Source organism: Eucyclogobius newberryi, unplaced genomic scaffold, assembly GCF_026437365.1.
Source record: "Eucyclogobius newberryi isolate DKJ021-1_F unplaced genomic scaffold, fEucNew1.0.hap1 SCAF_16, whole genome shotgun sequence".
NCBI lineage: Eukaryota > Metazoa > Chordata > Actinopteri > Gobiiformes > Gobiidae > Eucyclogobius > Eucyclogobius newberryi.
The window spans coordinates 19,419,971-19,442,113 of record NW_027315790.1 but is presented as its reverse complement, the minus strand read 5'-3'; the positions used below and the strand labels follow the sequence as shown (position 1 = coordinate 19,442,113).

General features: G+C 47.1%; 1 protein-coding gene across 1 annotated transcript in view; it reads left to right on the top strand.

Annotated features, from left to right (window-relative positions):
• Positions 1–22,143, top strand: part of LOC140361907 (gamma-aminobutyric acid type B receptor subunit 1-like) — a 183,488-nt gene that overhangs the window by 21,593 nt on the left and 139,752 nt on the right. Inside the window, exon 2 of the mRNA XM_072447815.1 lies at positions 15,891–16,025. Coding sequence (XP_072303916.1) covers positions 15,891–16,025 — 135 coding nt within the window. The remainder of the gene's footprint in view (positions 1–15,890; positions 16,026–22,143) is intronic.

Sequence of the window (22,143 nt, the reverse complement as noted above, 5' to 3'; positions counted from 1 at the left end):
ATTTTTAATTGCACAGATCCACATTTGAAAGTACGACCATATTTAAATGCCTTTGTAACTTTGTAACTATATTGTCCATTTTAAATTTAGTAATGCATTATTTTACTGCTTTAGTTAAAAGTGAAATAATTACTGCAATTTGTACATTTTGTAGTGTGTGTGTGTGTGTGTGTGTGTGTGTGTGTGCGCATGTTCTGGTACTTTAACTTTATTTAAAAAAGTATCGTATTCTGCTTCTGCTTTATTAGTTCTTAAACAACATAAATGTTTTTGTGGAAACATCAGAACATAAATTGAGCTGAATTTGTTGCTTTCTGATTCATCTTCTTATCAAAATGAGAACAGTGTTATTGAGGAAAATCTCTGGACTAGCTTCTTTTCTTTTGTTCTTCTGGGACCCACTCAAGAGGCTTAGGACTAAACCAGGACCAGTTTACTCTAATCCAGATTTAAACCAGGCCGACTCTCAGATCTGAGAACTGTATCTTTCCAGGACTTGTACCATGTGGATTAAGCCTTGAATAAACTAAACACAAACACATTACAGGACTAACCCAGTGTAAACAATGCATTTGTGGATGGATACAACTATCTGTCACAGCATATTCAGTAGGATGCATATATTTTACACATATCAAGCAGAGAAACCGTCAAAATTAGGTGGATTCTAGCTTCAAAGCTGGTAAACTGCATTGTGAAGGGTTTTGATGAGCTAAAATGGTCAAAAAATTAATCCAGTGAAGGTGTATAGACTATTTAAATTCCACTTTCATTTGAGCTTACATAAACGTACTGTGCTTTGAAATGCTAAAGTGTTAGTGTGAGCCTGCATACAGGGCTTATTAACAGTTCACATTTACATGTGAACATTCAGTCCACTGCGACAGGGTCACGTCCTGATCTTTATCCCTTTAATGAAGGCGCCTATAGGAGGATTATTCCTTTTTCCTGTGTGCTTGAACCACTTTGATATTGCGAGACAAGGTTGTGATTATAGCAATGACTAACCTACACTGTCCCCTCCGATGAGTTGCTGCAGATGTCATGATGCTTCACGGACATCGGCAGAAATGGTCGACCAGTTCCCAGAGCATCTGCTTCTGTCTTCAAATTGGATCCTGTATTACTTTGGACACATTGGAATTTTCAATTCATAAATAAGCTGTGGCATTTGTCTATATTTATAAAACTTTGACGTGAGCAATGAGGATACTCGCCGGCTAGGAAAGGGGGGCTGTAAATTGAATCATACTGACAACAATAGCTGCTGGCGTCAAAGTTGGTGAATTGTGATTGGTCATGCTGCGTTCAATTCGCGGTCAATGCAGAAATTGTACACCTGTACTTGTCCTGAACGCCTCGGACGCTCGTGCAAAAATTAAACTCACCAGCAGACGCGCGTCCGAGACGTCCAGCGCACATGCTGCAGTGGAGGGGATGTTATGTTTCCCTCTGTAGCTGTGCGATGGCAGAACAGGTGGAGAAAGTGGCTTTGGTGCACTTTAATCCAAAAACTGAGGCGATGGGCTCCGGGGCCCGTCTGGGACCCGCAGATACTTCAGAGGTGAGCAGAGTTTAGTCAATATCATTATTTGCTCCAAGAGCTGCGTCTTAAGGTTTTATTTGGGTCTTCTTCTAGGTTGTGGGTAGCACGTCACTGGAAGCATAATCTCTGATTGGCTGCTGCGCAGCGTCTGCCGTTGGATGCTCTGGTCGCTTTGGACATGCGTCCAGCGCTCAAACGCCCCTGACGCGCTGCGTCTGACGCTCAAAACGCAGGATTTGCGCCGCGAAATTGCTCAAAATGCGCTGCAAAAACACAGGACACCCAAGATGCGCGTCCACATACACTTTGAATGTAAACTGGACGCTTTGGACGCTGCGATGTGAACACACGTTCATTTTCTATATAATTACCGGTGAACAACGTATATAGTTGTGTACCTTTTTCCAATAGGAAACCCATTACAGTAGAGTACACTTTACACCATTGCAATTCCCCTAGTTTGAATGTGGTTACAGCTTGTTCTTAGTCCAGGTTTAGCCCTGTATTTTTTTCTAATGAGGTCGATGGTTTTAAGAGCCCTCTGCGACCTTGTATCCAGCAGGACGCACACTAGCAAACAGCACAGCCCGATATTATGAGCTGTTACTGTTAGTGACGCTAAATGGAATGACCTTTGACCCCTCTGTCAGCTCTGATGTCACTCTACAGATGCTCCAACTTTGCGGCAGATTGCTGCAAACAGTGTAATTAACCAGATGAATGCATTTGAAGTATTTTAACTCAATTTAAATCTTAAAGCATTAATATTTCATCATTTGAATTGTAAAATGTTGAACATTCTAACATTCACATTGCACAGAACGCTTGGATGTTGTGCCAGTTGCCTTCTGCTGGCAAAGGTGTGTAGATTTAACCCTTTTGTTTGTAATCCTTTTTAAAACAGCCCAAGAGTTATATTAAAGCGTTTTGCAGTGTGCGACAATGCGTGTCACATACAATTACTGCGAGTAGTTTCCCCAAATTATGTTTTACTCTTGAGGAAATTCTATAGCACTACGTATATGATTTTAGTAATGTTACTCTTACTTAAGTAGAATTTAGGCTACTCTAGCCATCTCTGCATATGGATCAAAATCATAAAAATATTGTATCATCAGATACATTCTCGCTGGAGCCAAAGAGGAGACAAGGCTTATGACAAAACTCATCTTGCAGCAATTTTATACAAATTGCTCAATTTTTCTCAAGGACATTACAGGTGTCAGACAGTTTCAGACTAGTGGGTTTTATAAAGCTTTACTTTGCCATGCTCCATGTCTCTTCAATCGATTTTTAAAACTTGTGGAAAGTCTAATATTGCTCCAGACAGAGAAAAGATACTGTAACAGTCAAAGCAAGGGGAGAGTAAAGGTGTTATTCAAGTCAGATACTTTACAATACTATACTCCAGTACATGTAAAAATATTGATTCAAATGATTACTCGTCTCTGTATGCATCAAGAACTGTGAGTACTTACAATAGTACACAATGGGCCTCATTAACTTCCACTTTAAGATGAGTCTGAGTCATGACGCGCTCTGAAGAAACCAAACAAGAACAGCAGCATGAACACCACGTCACTCATTTACATGTTTATTTACCAAGTTTATCAAGATGAATATGTATTTGATGAGAATCTTCCAAATATGTGTGACACTGTAATGGAGCTCCCTCGTGCATAGAACACGGGAGACGACTGATCATACTTTTAGTATCCAATAATACTTTTATACAAATATTTGTAAATTAATAAAACTAACAATCATATGGAAATTACATTTTTTGGTTGCAGTATAAGAGTGATAATATTCTAAAACAGAATTTCAGTCCTAGTCAGTGCTCCTGACTAATCTTAGGATTTGTTCTTCCAGAAGAACATTCTTGGCTAATTTTGTGAATGCCAAAAACCTTCATAAGAAAGCCTTAAATACAAATGTAAGATCGCTTCATGAATGAGGCCCATTATCAGCATGGAAACCTTCACTCTCAAACACCCTGCACCATCTAAATCAGTTTATTTCAGACAGGTTATTTTGAAAATGTAATTCCCTCTTCGTTTTACACTCTGCAACTGTAACGAAGGGTTTCCACTTAAACAGATTTTAAAAGTCCAAAAGAAGCATCTTGTAGTAGGGGTTGGAAATTCTGAAAAATAACATATTTTAGATATTGTTCTTCATCATCATCATCATCATCATCATCATCATCATCATCATCATCTTGATGACAATAAACAGACAAAATTATGGCAATTCATAGAAATTGTTCTAAAATGTGTCTGTAAATGTTACAGAAAACAATCATGCAGCTATTGTTACATCGCTTATCAGTTAAACGATGACTGTGATGTTTTGTAACAGAATACTGCATTATACTTCCATTGTTCAGTAGAATGGGCTTGGAATTACTAGAAACACAACACTGCCAACACTTTTTGAATGGTTCAAAAGTGGAAGGGTTTTTGTTGTGTCCATTGACAGACATAACAAATAAATAAAACTATACATTTGAAACCTTGCTCAAAGCTAATCCGCTGTGTGGTAACAAACATTTGATCTAGATTTATGGGGGAAATGTGTGGAATATTGATTTTCAGAACATCAAATTATTACCAAAAATAACAATAACCATAATGAATCCTTGTGCATAGTTAGTGTGTTATTAGAAAGAGCGTGAGAGCAGTGTGGCAGCCATGTTTCCACCAGTCAGCACCAGGGCATCTGTGGCTGCAGAAGCTTACCACGGCCAAGTGTGGAAAGTGAATGAATAATGGACTTGAAGCTTGACAAGGTTTTAAAAAGCAATATAAATATGTATCTGTTTCCAGTCCAGCAAACACAAGTTACATAATGCGATCTGTACCAGGGGCTTCAAACACACAAATGAGTGTGGACTTTAAAGAGGCTGTATGTGCTCACCCTGCTTTGCCCTTCTACAGATATTGTAAATGTACGGAAGCTTCTGTATAAATGGAGCTCTTTAGCGTGAATATGAAATGTTTGTTTTTGTTTTTAATGTATATGTTTATATGGAAAAAGATTACATACATTTATTTAACAGCATTGTATTGAATCCAGCTCAGAGCAGTATAAAGTCGAGCTTCTCACACCAAATCCATCAGATTGATAATGAATCACGGATGGAAGTCCAAACGTCCTGATTTTAAAACCATTGGGCTCTTTTCATGAAGCGTTCTTACTCACTTTAGGCCTTCTTACCAAGGTTTATGGTATTCACAAAAGATTTTCTTAACAAAGAATGTCAGGAGCATTCTTACGCACAGAAATTCAGCTGTTTTAGGATTTTATCAGTCTCATATTTATCCTATATTTACAAATGATTTTGTATAAAAATAATACTGGATACTAAAGTGATATAGTGATATAGAGAACAGTCAAAAATAGACTTCTCAGACCCAGCGCCTCTGTGTGGACCACTGTAATAAACCCCTCTAGACTCAACACCCACCTGTCACCCCCCACGACCAGAGCGCACTCGTCTCCCCCGTCAGCCCCCCACGACCAGAGCGCACTCGTCTCCCCCGTCAGCCCCCCACGACCAGAGCGCACTCGTCTCCCCCGTCAGCCCCCCACGACCAGAGCGCACTCGTCTCCCCCGTCAGCCCCCCACGACCAGAGCGCACTCGTCTCCCCCGTCAGCCCCCCACGACCAGAGCGCACTCGTCTCCCCCGTCAGCCCCCCACGACCAGAGCGCACTCGTCTCCCCCGTCAGCCCCCCACGACCAGAGCGCACTCGTCTCCCCCTTCAGCCCCCCCACGACCAGAGCGCACTCGTCTCCCCCTTCAGCCCCCCCACGACCAGAGCGCACTCGTCTCCCCCTTCAGCCCCCCACGACCAGAGCGCACTCGTCTCCCCCTTCAGCCCCCCCACGACCAGAGCGCACTCGTCTCCCCCTTCAGCCCCCCCACGACCAGAGCTCACTCGTCTCCCCCTTCAGCCCCCCCACGACCAGAGCGCACTCGTCTCCCCCTTCAGCCCCCCCACGACCAGAGCGCACTCGTCTCCCCGTCAGCCCCCCACGACCAGAGCGCACTCGCCTCCCCCGTCAGCCCCCCACGACCAGAGCTCACTCGTCTCCCCCGTCAGCCCCCCACGACCAGAGCTCACTCGTCTCCCCCGTCAGCCCCCCACAACCAGAGCGCACTCGTCTCCGTCAGCCCCCCACAACCAGAGCGCACTCTTCTCCCCCGTCAGCCCCCCACGACCAGAGCGCACTCGTCTCCCCCGTCAGCCCCCCACGACTAGAGCTCACTCGTCTCCCCCGTCAGGCCCCCACGACTAGAGCGCACTCGTCTACCTCGTCAGGCCCCCACTATTAGAGCTCACTCGTCTCCCCTGTCAGCCCCCCACAACCAGAGCGCACTGGTTTCCCCCGTCAGGCCCCCACGACTAGAGCTCACTCGTCTCCCCCGTCAGCCCCCCACAACCAGAGCGCACTCGTCTCCCCCTTCAGCCCCCCATGACCAGAGCGCACTCGTCTCCCCCGTCAGCCCCCCACGACCAGAGCTCACTCGTCTCCCCCGTCAGCCCCCCACGACCAGAGCGCACTCGTCTCCCCTGTCAGCCCCCCACGACCAGAGCGCACTCGTCTCCCCGTCAGCCCCCCACGACCAGAGCGCACTCGTCTCCCCCGTCAGCCCCCCCACGACCAGAGCGCACTCGTCTCCCCCGTCAGGCCCCCACGACCAGAGCGCACTCGTCTCCCCCTTCAGCCCCCCACGACCAGAGCGCACTCGTCTCCCCCGTCAGCCCCCCACGACCAGAGCTCACTCGTCTCCCCCGTCAGCCCCCCACAACCAGAGCGCACTCGTCTCCTACGTCAGCCCCCCACAACCAGAGCGCACTCTTCTCCCCCGTCAGCCCCCCACGACCAGAGCGCACTCGTCTCCCCCGTCAGCCCCCCACGACTAGAGCTCACTCGTCTCCCCCGTCAGGCCCCCACGACCAGAGAGCACTCTTCTCCCCCGTCAGGCCCCCACGACTAGAGCGCACTCGTCTACCTCGTCAGGCCCCCACTATTAGAGCTCACTCGTCTCCCCTGTCAGCCCCCCACAACCAGAGCGCACTGGTTTCCCCCGTCAGCCCCCCACGACCAGAGCGCACTCGTCTCCCCCTTCAGCCCCCCCACGACCAGAGCGCACTCGTCTCCCCCTTCAGCCCCCCCACGACCAGAGCGCACTCGTCTCCCCCTTCAGCCCCCCACGACCAGAGCGCACTCGTCTCCCCCTTCAGCCCCCCCACGACCAGAGCGCACTCGTCTCCCCCTTCAGCCCCCCCACGACCAGAGCTCACTCGTCTCCCCCTTCAGCCCCCCCACGACCAGAGCGCACTCGTCTCCCCCTTCAGCCCCCCCACGACCAGAGCGCACTCGTCTCCCCGTCAGCCCCCCACGACCAGAGCGCACTCGCCTCCCCCGTCAGCCCCCCACGACCAGAGCGCATTCGTCTCCCCCGTCAGCCCCCCACGACCAGAGCTCACTCGTCTCCCCCGTCAGCCCCCCACGACCAGAGCTCACTCGTCTCCCCCGTCAGCCCCCCACAACCAGAGCGCACTCGTCTCCGTCAGCCCCCCACAACCAGAGCGCACTCTTCTCCCCCGTCAGCCCCCCACGACCAGAGCGCACTCGTCTCCCCCGTCAGCCCCCCACGACTAGAGCTCACTCGTCTCCCCCGTCAGGCCCCCACGACTAGAGCGCACTCGTCTACCTCGTCAGGCCCCCACTATTAGAGCTCACTCGTCTCCCCTGTCAGCCCCCCACAACCAGAGCGCACTGGTTTCCCCCGTCAGGCCCCCACGACTAGAGCTCACTCGTCTCCCCCGTCAGCCCCCCACAACCAGAGCGCACTCGTCTCCCCCTTCAGCCCCCCATGACCAGAGCGCACTCGTCTCCCCCGTCAGCCCCCCACGACCAGAGCTCACTCGTCTCCCCCGTCAGCCCCCCACGACCAGAGCGCACTCGTCTCCCCTGTCAGCCCCCCACGACCAGAGCGCACTCGTCTCCCCGTCAGCCCCCCACGACCAGAGCGCACTCGTCTCCCCCGTCAGCCCCCCCACGACCAGAGCGCACTCGTCTCCCCCGTCAGGCCCCCACGACCAGAGCGCACTCGTCTCCCCCTTCAGCCCCCCACGACCAGAGCGCACTCGTCTCCCCCGTCAGCCCCCCACGACCAGAGCTCACTCGTCTCCCCCGTCAGCCCCCCACAACCAGAGCGCACTCGTCTCCTACGTCAGCCCCCCACAACCAGAGCGCACTCTTCTCCCCCGTCAGCCCCCCACGACCAGAGCGCACTCGTCTCCCCCGTCAGCCCCCCACGACTAGAGCTCACTCGTCTCCCCCGTCAGGCCCCCACGACCAGAGAGCACTCTTCTCCCCCGTCAGGCCCCCACGACTAGAGCGCACTCGTCTACCTCGTCAGGCCCCCACTATTAGAGCTCACTCGTCTCCCCTGTCAGCCCCCCACAACCAGAGCGCACTGGTTTCCCCCGTCAGCCCCCCATGACCAGAGCGCACTCGTCTCCCCCTTCAGCCCCCCATGACCAGAGCGCACTCGTCTCCCCCGTCAGCCCCCCACGACCAGAGCTCACTCGTCTCCCCCGTCAGCCCCCCACGACCAGAGCGCACTCGTCTCCCCTGTCAGCCCCCCACGACCAGAGCGCACTCGTCTCCCCGTCAGCCCCCCACGACCAGAGCGCACTCGTCTCCCCCGTCAGGCCCCCACGACCAGAGCGCACTCGTCTCCCCCGTCAGCCCCCCACGACCAGAGCGCACTCGTCTCCCCCTTCAGCCCCCCACGACCAGAGCGCACTCGTCTCCCCCTTCAGCCCCCCACGACCAGAGCGCACTCGTCTCCCCCTTCAGCCCCCCACGACCAGAGCGCACTCGTCTCCCCCTTCAGCCCCCCACGACCAGAGCGCACTCGTCTCCCCCTTCAGCCCCCCACGGCCAGAGCGCACTCGTCTCCCCCTTCAGCCCCCCCACGACCAGAGCGCACTCGTCTCCCCCGTCAGCCCCCCACGACCAGAGCGCACTCGTCTCCCCCGTCAGCCCCCCACGACCAGAGCGCACTCGCCTCCCCCGTCAGCCCCCCACGACCAGAGCGCACTTGTCTCCCCCTTCAGCCCCCCACGACCAGAGCGCACTCGTCTCCCCCAGCGCACTCGTCTCCCCCTTCAGCCCCCCCACAACCAGAGCGCACTCGCCTCCCCCGTCAGCCCCCCACGACCAGAGCGCACTCGTCTCCCCCGTCAGCCCCCCACGACCAGAGCGCACTCGCCTCCCCCGTCAGCCCCCCACGACCAGAGCGCACTCGTCTCCCCCTTCAGCCCCCCCACGACCAGAGCGCACTCGCCTCCCCCGTCAGCCCCCCACGACCAGAGCGCACTCGTCTCCTACGTCAGCCCCCCACGACCAGAGCGCACTCGTCTCCCCCGTCAGCCCCCCACGACTAGAGCTCACTCGTCTCCCCCGTCAGGCCCCCACGACCAGAGAGCACTCTTCTCCCCCGTCAGGCCCCCACGACTAGAGCGCACTCGTCTACCTCGTCAGGCCCCCACTATTAGAGCTCACTCGTCTCCCCTGTCAGCCCCCCACAACCAGAGCGCACTGGTTTCCCCCGTCAGGCCCCCACGACTAGAGCTCACTCGTCTCCCCCGTCAGCCCCCCATGACCAGAGCTCACTCGTCTCCCCTGTCAGGCCCCCACAACCAGAGCGCACTCGTCTCCCCCTTCAGCCCCCCACGACCAGAGCTCACTCGTCTCCCCCGTCAGCCCCCCACGACCAGAGCGCACTCGTCTCCCCTGTCAGCCCCCCACGACCAGAGCGCACTCGTCTCCCCGTCAGCCCCCCACGACCAGAGCGCACTCGTCTCCCCCGTCAGGCCCCCACGACTAGAGCTCACTCGTCTCCCCTGTCAGCCCCCCACAACCAGAGCGCACTCGTCTCCCCCGTCAGCCCCCCACGACCAGAGCGCACTCGTCTCCCCCCTCGATGTATGTAATCCTGTTTCCCTACTTGATGACATCTCAAACACATCAAACTTCATACACAAAAGAAGCTATGTCCGATGCTTATATGTTATTTATTGAAATACCAAAGCCAACGTGTTTTGACTGAAAACTAGTTTTCATCAGGACATAAAACATCCCATACCTAAACACACCAAAATACATACAAATCACTCCCAGCATCTTCTCAAATGAAGACAGCCACTTCAGCTTTATCAGCACCGAAGACATGCAAATTCAGGACCACAAAGCGCTGTGCATCTTCATCTTAAAGCCACAAAACACTCTATTGAAGACAGTGAGGTGAAGATTCGAAGCATGGAAAAAAGATGGTTTGAAAGAGGAGTTGAAGAGGCATTTTTGTTAAAAAAAAGTTCCAATCATTACATTGGAACGGGGGGTTAAAATTTAACCTTCCGGTATTTTATAATGGAGTTTGAATCCCTGGAGAGGTAGACGCCCAGAGAATTCGGATGCTAATCAGGTACTCAGTGAGGATAGAGAGAGTGAGTCAGGTACAAAAGGAGACTTAGACTCAGGTTGTCCCGCCTGGTGGGCAGGGCCTACCCAGAGTAGGATAAATATCTGAGTTCCCGGGCTTGATTCGCAGATTGAGAATGACTTTTGGATGAGAGTCGAAATGTTTCATTTTTGCAAAAAGAGTCCACAAGACTACAACTTTTTTTCTACAATGGAACAATCCTAGACAAATGAGGGATTACACCGACATGTTCTCAAATAAAATTTATTTCCGTGTAATCTGCCGCTCTCCTCCATACATTCTGCATCTCTTCCATATAAATGACCGTAAAGCCATGCTCTCCCATCGATCCGCGCTTGCAGTGATCGTACAATTTAATTACAAACCTCCGCCTTATAATACAGACTTATCACAATGACCTAAAGACACATTTAAAACTGGACAAATAAAAGCAAGCCGATCATTCTCCATTACCCGGCACCACATGAGGAATCGCCCATATGCCCTCACCATTATCATTCAAATTACTTATTGATTTTTTAGTGAGTATTCTGTGTAAATGCACCACCATAGCCCGCATTTGTAACGTCACGATAATGGCGCGCGACAGCTGGATAAATGTTTTTGTCTTTCCTCCCCGTGCAAGCGCGCCTGACGGGGGATGGAGGTAAAGAGAAGAGAGCGGGTCACCTTGGAACGTGCCCCGTCTATGCCCCTCCCTTCAGTCATGTGATGGCGGACAGGGAAGCGCAGATAAGACAGAAGCACGGCTGGCTTACAGAGGTGACCTTATATAGTCAGACATATGGTGTAGAAAGTTCTGGTACAACGGTGGACCCAGGGGTGCGAGGAGAGGGCATGCCAACTCAGCGTGAAGGCGGTTTAGGGTTTAGCGTAACAAGTCGGGACAAAAGGGAAAGGGCAACAGTTGTTTGTCCAATATAAACCAATTAATGAATATCATACCGTGGCCATAGTGTGTTGTCTGTGATGGTTTACACAATATTTCAAAGTCAGGAAATGGTTATTGATTTGAAAGTATAAAATTCCTGTGATTATCATGATAGATTACAACATTGATTCAACTTGACACCCCTCTTCCATTGCCTCATGATCAGAATTCTTAGCAGATTTAGCTGCGTTAAAATAATTCAAATTTATCTTGTTGAAGGAAGTGTGACTTGTAACTTTTGAGCGGTGTTAAATTGTCAGCGTTTTATTGGCAAAGAATTAAAAAGCACAAGCGATATCATCGTGGAACAAGAAGGCAGACTTAATGATTCATGTATTTTACTCAGTGCAGACTATACTGTTGTCATGAGAGCAGGAGCAGTAGTTTCTTATTCCTTATTGTTTCAGCAGTAGTCAACACATTACAGGCACGGACTAGATATTGAACAGTAACAACAATATAGCTATTTTAAGCATGATTATCAAGAACTCTTATTGCATTTTGGATCAGAAACTCAAAGGACCTGTTGTACAAGGAACAACATAACACAAGAGAAGGTCTATTACCTTCACACCTGGACACTGCATTTACATGAACACCAGGAAAATCGGATAATCCTTAATCCTAGTCAAATTTAAATTGATTGTCCAAAGTGCACGTAAACCCGGGCCGTTGATGGAGGTGGCATGGCTCAATTCTGTCTTCAGATCGTTCAGAAACGATCACTCAAAGTGCAGTATATTAGTCCAGTTTCCTCCTCACTCGGTGGAGCCAATAGTTAATGCATATTCTCTGGGACCAGTTATTACATTGTGGACATCACTCATGTAGTATTGTGGGTAGTTAATTCATCTATTTTTTAGAAGGACACATCTGGACTTTGTCCAACAAAACATGAATTCCTACTCAGTCTCATTTTGTGAAGGGAAGTTCTCGACTCAATGACTCCAGAAAGATCAATAAATCAGAATGATTTTGTGTGGTTTAATCAACAAAAATATCAAGGCAATTAATGACACATTAATTTACACCGGCTATGCTTGGGCTCAACTTAGTGAAAAGAAACGCTGGTATTGAAAAAAGATTTGATCAAAGGGGAAACTCAACTGCTTTTCATGCCGGGAGTGTCTACAGAGCCGCGGCGCGTGGTCGAAACTGCTAAGCTATTTCGTGCCGCAGCTCCTGAAACTGCTGGGCTATTTGACCGCTCCGGGTTAGGTTTAGGTTTAGGGTTAGGGTCAGGGTCAGGGTCAGGGTTAGGGTTAGGGTTAGGGTTAGGGTCAGGGTCAGGGTTAGGGTTAGGGTTAGGGTTAGCCATGAGGCTATATGGCCGTCCCGCGGCTCCTGAAACTGCTGGGCTATTTGACAGCGCTGTGGCTCTGTACCCACGGCCTTTAATGCCATACTCTGCAGGTTTCAGCCACCCTTTGGATCAGTCTTAGGTGTCTGATGGAAGGCTCAAATGTGGATCAAGGTCCTGTAGATGTAGATCAGATGTGTGTCGAGGCCTCCTCTGAGCTCTTTAGGTCCATCCAGCTGTCTGCAGCGTGTCGATATTTGTGCCATGTTTAACGTCCAACAAGGAGCCCACTAATAATGGGCTTTTAATTATGAAAAGGTAATGTCCTATTACAGATCTTTTGGGACGTACAGATACTACACACGCGACATCCCTGCAACTCCATGCACAAAATGCCATTGCAGAAACTCCAGCACTCTGTATTCTGCACAGCTACTGAGTTTGTACACGACAATGACACATGTTTAGTGTCACAGGTTCAGGGCTGAGAACGTCCTCCATCATGTCACAGTTTTACAAATATTTGTTGTATGGAAATCCTTCAGAACTACTCTCTCTCACCAGCCATTGCTCCGCCTCGATGCACGTCGCCCCCTGTCAGCCAGGAGTTGTTGCACTTGCCTGTTTGATTTGATTGACTCGCTTTCATATTTACTGGCACTGATTTCTCTGTGCATGTAAATGTAGAGATTGAAAGATAATGTCAATGCTTTTCCATGCAGTTTATAGAACTCCCATAAGCATAACTACTCTCAGCCAATATCACATGTTGAGGAAAAATATATTCTACCCATATGTTAAATTCTTTATCCTCCCTCGATAGAGACCTATGTTTTCACTATCAAAAGCAGATATGCTCCGGCCCACCGCCTAAAAGGGTCAAACTCTATAAAAAGGTTCCGTGTGCCCCAGAAATTGACAGCGCCGTCAAGTGCTGTGGAGAAGATGACCTTTTTCACTTGTGAATGGGAAGAGTGTGTTTTGTGGTCGTAGCTAAAGGAAACACTTTATCTTGACCAAAATATATGCATACACTGTAATTAAGTAAATTCCTGTGAGACTGTAGCTTCCAAACTGCTGAAGAAAAAGCCAATATTAACAGCTTTTAATTACGCTTAGTCAAAATAGAGATTACATTAAACTTGTGAATGATGCATAAATATGTACACATCATAACATCCAGCTAATATGCCCAAATTTGTTATTCTATTTTCATGTTTGTGCCATGATGAAAGGTCAAAGCTCGTCTCATTAGCTTTCTGGGTATCTACATCTTTTCCCAGTTCTCCAGAGGAAATTACAACATTAGTGCTTTGGGTGCAATTTTCTGCTTGACCGTTGCTAGTTACCATAATTCCCAGAGAATACAAGGGAAGCATGAAGCCTCGATCGTACAGTTATCGATGCCAATCTCCGTAATAACGAGCTTTTGTTAGGGAACATTCAGGACCTTCTTTCACCAGAGGAAAGAACGTTTACCAAGATTTAAAAATGGTGCACATTTTCTGGATTGAATCAGTTGGATAGAATAAATGTGCTTTGCTTTTATACTTCATGAATGCATTTTAACAGTGCCAATTCAGAGCCTTGGATCCATTACAGGTGTGAGGGCCCGGAGGTAGCACAGGGTGTCCAGTGAGCAGGAGGGTTGGCAGCACAAAGCTGGCTCCTCTGTGTGACACTGACTAAGAGGCACGGGCCACTGGGAACCTGGGCTCTTGGCTGGGCCTGTTTTTGTGAATGAAAAGGCACTTGATGTAAAGAGCTTTGAGCACCAGGGCTGAATGCATCAATGCAGTCATTCACTCCTTTCCAAGAATAAAAGTCATCTCTTAGAGACTTTAAGAAATCATTGAAGGTCGTTATTCCACAAAATAGGTTTAAGGCGAGAAACTGCAGGAACAGATCCATCAAATTTAGAGATATCCATGGAAACTTCTTCAGTAGTTTAGTTTAAGGGAAAATGTGTATCAAGTTTTTGATTATACAAAGTTAGCATGAAGGCCTTTTATGTTTGAAAATTGCCAAAATTACACATATTTGTTGAATATATAAATTGTAGAGCCATTATGTGCACATGTGGCTTTTGGATCTTATTTAGTATTTGAGTAAACTAGATTTGTTCGAAAATGTCGAAAAATTGGCCTCATTTTGTCACTCTCTCTTTTTTTTTAAACAATAAATCCAGTGCAGGATTAGATTTTAAGAAATGCTTTTGTATGTGTTGTTAAAATTTTGTTAAGTACAGGATTGTAAAGTTTGGAGTGTGTAGGTGCTGAAGTTGAAGTTACACCACTAAAATGATCCTGTCAGTTTGTTTAAGCGTCTACCTGCCCCGTCGCCATGTGAACGTGCTGCTCCTCTCTCACCTCCAGGCCTCACTCGCCTCGCAGCTCTCTTTTCTCTCTCCCCCGGTTCTTCTCGTGTTCACGCCACGGCTTTAGGTCCAATCGGCTTATATTTCTTCCAACAGCTCGTACGTGAGTCTGTGAGCTCACACCTCGCTGCTGGATCAAAAGTAGAAGTGAAAGGGAAAAATCGGGCGATAAATGACTCGGACGCTCTTTTAAAAGGAAAAATTAATAATAAATTCAAACAAAAGTAACAAGCCTGTTTTGATAATGTAAGGAGTTGAAAAGGAATTGTAATACTCAAATAAATAAAAAAAAATGATTTAAGTACAGTAACAACCTACAAAATAACCTACAATAATTGTAGGTATTGTTACTTGCCACCTCTGCTGTAATCGAAAGGTCTTGTGATGCGACGTTAAAAAATCACATATGTAAGAAGATAAAAGTGTTACTCCCCCAAACGTCAAGTACCTAAATGCAGTCCTTGTAGAGTGCTGCCCTCCGTTCACTGTTTAGGTTCACTACATCATCTGTCTGAAGTATTAGTGCCTCTTTTGAGTTTTCAGCATGATTCTCTGTCACCAGCAGAGGGAAGCCAAAATGTATTCCAATCACTCTCTGCAAAATAGGATGTTTTTTATTATGTAAATGCTGATTTTATTGTATATACTTTTCATTAAGCCTGCAACTAACAATTATTTTGACCCAAATGCTTTATTAGGCAGGACAATTTAGCGTGAAATGGGGATGAGAGAAGAGAGGGCATGCAGCAAATTGTCGGAGCTGGGATTTGAACTCACCACACTGTGGCCGGCTGCACTTGGAGCCTGGCATATGTGCAGCACTATTTCATAACATTTACAAACAGAGAACACACATAACTGACGGTGCTTTTATTGAATTTCCACCAGCAGAGGGAGTCAAACATGTATTCCAAGAATTCTCTAAATGTCATGCTTTTATGGCAAAAGTAATGACATAGTAATGACATAGTAGTGACATAGTAGTGACATAGTAGTGACATAGTAACGACGTATTAATGACATAGTAATGACATAGTAACGATATAGTAACGACATAGTAATCACATTGTAACGACATTGTAATGACATAGTAATGACATTGTAACGACATTGTAATGACATAGTAATGACATAGTAATGACATAAGGCCCACACAGTGTTTGAGGCTTGGTCCCTGACAGTCTTTTGCCTGTGTCTTGTCCTCAGTGCGACCCTGGAGAAGCCACTAAGCTCCTGTACGACCTGCTCTACACAGAGCCCATAAAGATCGTGCTGATGCCGGGCTGCAGCTCCGTGTCCACGCTGGTGGCAGAGGCGGCGCGCATGTGGAACCTCATTGTGGTAAGGAACACTCTGCATATTCACTCCAAAGCTTTTGAATGGGACTGGTTTTAAAGCGTGAAGTCCAAGTGTTTCAAGGAAATAGCTGTATTCGCTTTACTGGCTAAAACACTGAGTGTTATTAAAGCCCCCGTAATGGGCTCCTTTGACTTTTAGGAAATTGTAACAGTTTCATTCATGAACGTTTAAGTCATCTGGTTTGATTCCATCATAAAAACTAAAAAGCCATTTAGACAAAGAAGTGTTATTACATTCCACATGGACAGAAACAGGTACTGTTTATTTTAACTGCTTTACACTCCCACTACTGCGTGCAATCCGGACTGAAATATCTTTCCTTTAAACATTATCAATAATTTAAGTCAACTTACAATGTAAGACAGGCCTATTCAACTTAAGGCCCGTGGACCAGATCAGGGCTTCTAAACGTTTCCAGCTTCCAAATATTTCATGATATATTTTCTCTTGCTGGTTTTGTCCTTGTTTAATTCTGCCTTAGTCCTGGATCAAATCTGGGTATGAATATAATGCACATAAAGTGAATAACATAAAGCCTGATGTTAAAGTATCATACATTTCAAGATGCTGTTTACGAAAGTTTCCTCGGTAAGTATTCCGACACCATAGTGTGAAAAACGGTTTGACCAGTAGTGACTAGTGACTTAGCAATCTAGTTGTTCCACATGTCTTTTGTTGACTTCTTACTACAGTTTTGGCTAAAGCAGTTCTATGGACATTTGGCACACAACAAACATGGCGGATTTGAATAACATTAACATAACATTAACGTCGTTTTTCATGTTCTATCTCAAGCTTTATCTAAAATGATTTAAAAACACTTTGGAGCACTTCCTGGTTTCACTTTATGATACAACACATTCACATCCCTCCAGGAAGTGAATCTCATTGCACTAAAATGAACTCTTATCTATTCCATCTCTGTCATTTGCAAAATAAACCTCTGTATTTATAGCAAGTAAAATCACAAATCACAGATGTAGATTTTGACTGGTTTTAAATTGGGCGCTCATAATGTTGACGAATGCCTTTTATGTGGAGCTGTTTAAAAGCTCTGAGGCCACATTAAAGCACAAAGGCAGTGGTGATAATGCATTGGCTGAGAAAAAGCACGTATTGGAGTTTCACTAAAACCAAGTGCAGTTATAAAGCTGATTTATGGACTCATTTGTTTGCACTGCAGGGTCCAACACAAGTATTAGGCCCATAAAACACCACACGACAGGTTCCTCCAGGAAGAGCTCGTTTTAGGAGAACAGGCCTGACCAGCGTCTTATTCTTATCACCTAAAAGTTGATTGATTAAGGTTTAAAACGGTTTAAAGCTCTAAATGATGTACACATTTAAATGATGTTAGAGACTTTGATTAGATAAAAACAATATGAGATGGCTAAAATCTTTTACAAACAATACAATTAATAAGGGCCTTTACATTGCATTTTATAAATCCAGTTACCTTCAAATGTGAACCATTGTTTTCTATTGGAAGAATAAGAGTAATATTTTTGGACACACATAAGATAACAAAAATCAAATGGATTGCATCATTACAGCTGTTTCACAAAAAAACAGACGTTTCTATTTTTACTTGGCCCATGAAAGCTGTGGCCCATGTACTGGTGATTACGCACTTGTTCTGGTGATGCTCCGACTCCTCTTCAGTTCTAGTGTTTGCTCAATATTGAGTCAATTTTATTCACATTTTTCTTCTGTTCTGTTTAGAACTTTTGTATCATTGGTGTCATCCTATTTAAATCTGCATCATCCAACGTTTATCTCATAAATTAGTACATTTTGGACAACAATCAGGCCACTGCACGATGCTTTCATCATATTATAAAAATTCCCAAACTTGTAAGACTGAGCCATGTGAGTCACCATAAGACGGACTGGAAGCTGATTGGCTGTGAAAGGGTGGTCCACCCTGCTTCACTTCTCCATCTGAACAGGTTGTTGTAGGGCTGTGTTCAAAAAAGTAGTTCTGTTTTTCACATAGTTAAGACAGTAAAACTCAGGTACAGGACCTTTAATTAGATTTGACTCACTGATCTTCCATGTAAAAAGCATTACCATTATAGAAGCATTTGATATCATTTCCTTGCACACTGTAACTACTGCTAATGCCCAGAGGAGCTGACTGTGGAGGCTGTGTAGATGGTAAAACCATCACAAATCTATACAGTGAAAGGGTTTGTGGAATGGAGGCAGAACCTTAAGTAACTTAAAGCCAAAGCTATTATTATTATTATTATTAGGCCCGAGCGCCACAAGCTGGCGAGAGGCCTATTAGTCTCGTAAGGCCGTGCGAAGCACGGCTGCGAAAGTGCGCACGTAGTGCGCACGAAATCGAGCGCGAAGCGCTCGCCCACTTCCAAACACTCACTAACGCACTCCTCCACTCATGCACGCCCCGTGCATACTAATTAGTTGTAGGAAAATGGAACATTACCGTTGTAAACGGGCGAAGCCCGTGCAAAAGTTCGCACTAAACGAGCACTTTACATTGGGATGACGACCCATATAAAGCACTCATTTGCGCTAAGTAGCTCACGAATACGTTCCCCATCTCTTGCATGTTCCGTGCATATAAGCATGTAATGCAAAAATTGAACATTATTACTGTATAGAGGGCCAAAAACACAAAGTGGGCGGAGCCCACTCAAAATTATCGAAAGTACCCGTCAGTGACCAGGGACCCACACCATGAGGTAGGAAAGCGCGAGCGCTTTCCGAAAATGTATAGTTTATGATATTTGAAAAATGGGAAACATTGTTTTCGCATCGGAATATTATTCTTTCTTCTTCTTCTTCTTATTCTCGGGACCAACCCCCCTATTTTTCACCCAGTGAACATTGACGAAAAGTCACAAAAATTTGCACACCTCTAAAAATCGTGCCTCTCTACATTCTGGCTATTTCCCTTTTCTAAAATAAAAAAAATTGGCGCGTCAGCACCCCCAAATGTACCAAAAATGCATTGAGAGATGGGAAATGACCCAAAAAAAATCTGATCGTAGAATCATGAAATTTGGCGCAGAGGTAGATGGTGACAAGAGAAGTAAAATATATTATTACGGCAACGCCGTCCGCCCAACCAAATGTCAGCCATATTGCTTCAAAAATGGCTAAACATGACTTCGGAGTTTTTCCAAACGTCGTACTTTTACGAACTCCTCCCAGGGCGTTGGCCCTAAAAAGCTGAAATTTGGTGAAAATGCTACTGAGGAGTGGGACATCAAAAGTTATCCAAATTACATTGATACGTGTCACGGTCTCTGTGCGGCGAAGCCGCAAACTGTAGCAAGAATTTCAGAAATCTCCCAAATTTTACATTTCTGCCGTTTGCGCAGATAAAGTCCGAATTGCGTCAAATTAGAATCAGTTGTTAAACTCTTTGCCCTAAACCTACTTGAAGTGAAATAAATTAATTTGGAGCCACAGCGCCCCCTACAGATTTTATATGGAGGTTAAATGTTTAGTTTTGCGAAATTATATGAAATTTGACACACAACTCAATTTTAGCATCCCCATCAAAAAAGTCAATGAGACCCATGTCATAATTGTTATGGCGTTGCCGTAACGATGACCGAAACCTTCCATGTTATTCCAATGGGGAAATCGCCAGAACATGTTTACACTTTAGACTTTCACAAACTCCTCTTAGGGCGTCAGCCCTATTAACCTGAAATTTGGTGAGATTCATCTTCAGGGGTGGACCATCAAAAGTTATCCACATTTTTATTCAAAGAGTCACGGTGTCTGTGCGGCAAAGCCGCACATTTTGCCAAGAATTCAAAATAAAATTGCTTTTTGATGGTAAAACAAAGGGGAGAAGATGTGACAGCGTCACAGATTCAGCAGTAGGCGTAATAAAAGGACAATTGGGGCGCGTTAGCGCCCCCTCTTGCGGCGTGGCGGCGGCGTAGCGAGGGCCGATCATTGCCGCTTGCGGCTATATTTAGGCCCGAGCGCCACAAGCTGGCGAGAGGCCTATTAATCTCGTAAGGCCGTGCGAAGCACGGCTGCGAAAGTGCGCACGTAGTGCGCACAAAATCGAGCGCGAAGCGCTCGCCCACTTCCAAACACTCACTAACGCACTCCTCCACTCATGCACGCCCCGTGCATACTAATTAGTTGTAGGAAAATGGAACATTACCGTTGTAAACGGGCGAAGCCCGTGCAAAAGTTCGCACTAAACGAGCACTTTACATTGGGATGACGACCGCGAAGCGGTCGTCATCCCCATATAAAGCACTCATTTGCGCTAAGTAGCTCACGAATACGTTCCCCATCTCTTGCATGTTCCGTGCATATAAGCATGTAAGGCAAAAATTGAACATTATTACTGTATAGAGGGCCAAAAACACAAAGTGGGCGGAGCCCACTCAAAATTAACGAAAGTACCCGTCAGTGACCAGGGGCCCACACCATGAGGTAGGAAAGCGCGAGCGCTTTCCGAAAATGTATAGTTTATGATATTTGAAAAATGGGAAACATTGTTTTCGCATCGGAATATTTAGGCCCGAGCCCCAGCAGGGCGGAGGGCCTATTGCTCCCGCAACGCTGCCGAAGGCAGCGTTGCAACTGTCTGACCAAACATGCGGGCGCAGCCCGCATGTTTGGTACCCCGTCGCCCCTGGCAAGTACAGTGAACTAGCCCATGCCGAAGGCATGGATCATGCATACTTACTCCTGCTATGACAGAAATAGTCAACAATACGCCCATTCACTAATTGTTGACAACAGCAGCGCGAAGCGCTGCATTCCTCCAAAAACCCTCCTGGCATCGTCCCGTACGCGAGAATCCATGCCGCAGGCATGGGCCATGCTTGTATCTGCTCAAATTAATGGAAGTCTATGGGGAGTGGGCGGGGCATCCCGACGGAATAGGGAGTGACAAGCGCGTAAGCGCTCGTAATGATGATTCCACCCCATGGCGGCATCGGGAAGGCTTAGAGCTTTCAAACGATGTATAATTTGTTGTTATAGTGGAAACGGCTATATTGTTTTTGCTAAAAATATTATTAGGCCCGAGCCCCAGCAGGGGGAGGGCCTATTGCTCCCGCAACGCTGCCGAAGGCAGCGTTGCAACTGTCTGACCAAACATGCGGGCGCAGCCCGCATGTTTGGTACCCCGTCGCCCCTGGCAAGTACAGTGAACTAGCCCATGCCGAAGGCATGGATCATGCATACTTACTCCTGCTATGACAGAAATAGTCAACAATTAGTGAATGGGCGTAGCCCATTCACTAATTGTTGACAACAGCAGCGCGAAGCGCTGCATTCCTCCAAAAACCCTCCTGGCATCGTCCCGTATGCGAGAATCCATGCCGCAGGCATGGGCCATGCTTGTATCTGCTCAAATCAATGGAAGTCTATGGGGAGTGGGCGGGGCATCCCGACGGAATAGGGTGTGACGAGCGCGTAAGCGCTCGTAATGATGATTCCACCCCATGGCGGCATCGGGAAGGCTTAGAGCTTTCAAACGATGTATCATTTGTTGTTATAGTAAAAACGGCTATATTGTTTTTGCTAAAAATATTATTAGGCCCGAGCGCCACAAGCTGGCGAGAGGCCTATTAATCTCGTAAGGCCGTGCGAAGCACGGCTGCGAAAGTGCGCACGTAGTGCGCACGAAATCGAGCGCGAAGCGCTCGCCCACTTCCAAACACTCACTAACGCACTCCTTCACTCATGCACGCCCCGTGCATACTAATTAGTAGTAGGAAAATGGAACATTACCGTTGTAAACGGGCGAAGCCCGTGCAAAAGTGCGCACTAAACGAGCACTTTACATTGAGATGACGACCGCGAAGCGGTCGTCATCCCCATATAAAGCACTCATTTGCGCTAAGTAGCTCACGAATACGTTCCCCATCTCTTGCATGTTCCGTGCATATAAGCATGTAATGCAAAAATTGAACATTATTACTGTATAGAGGGCCAAAAACACAAAGTGGGCGGAGCCCACTCAAAATTAACGAAAGTACCCGTCAGTGACCAGGGACCCACACCATGAGGTAGGAAAGCGCGAGCGCTTTCCGAAAATGTATAGTTTATGATATTTGAAAAATGGGAAACATTGTTTTCGCATCGGAAT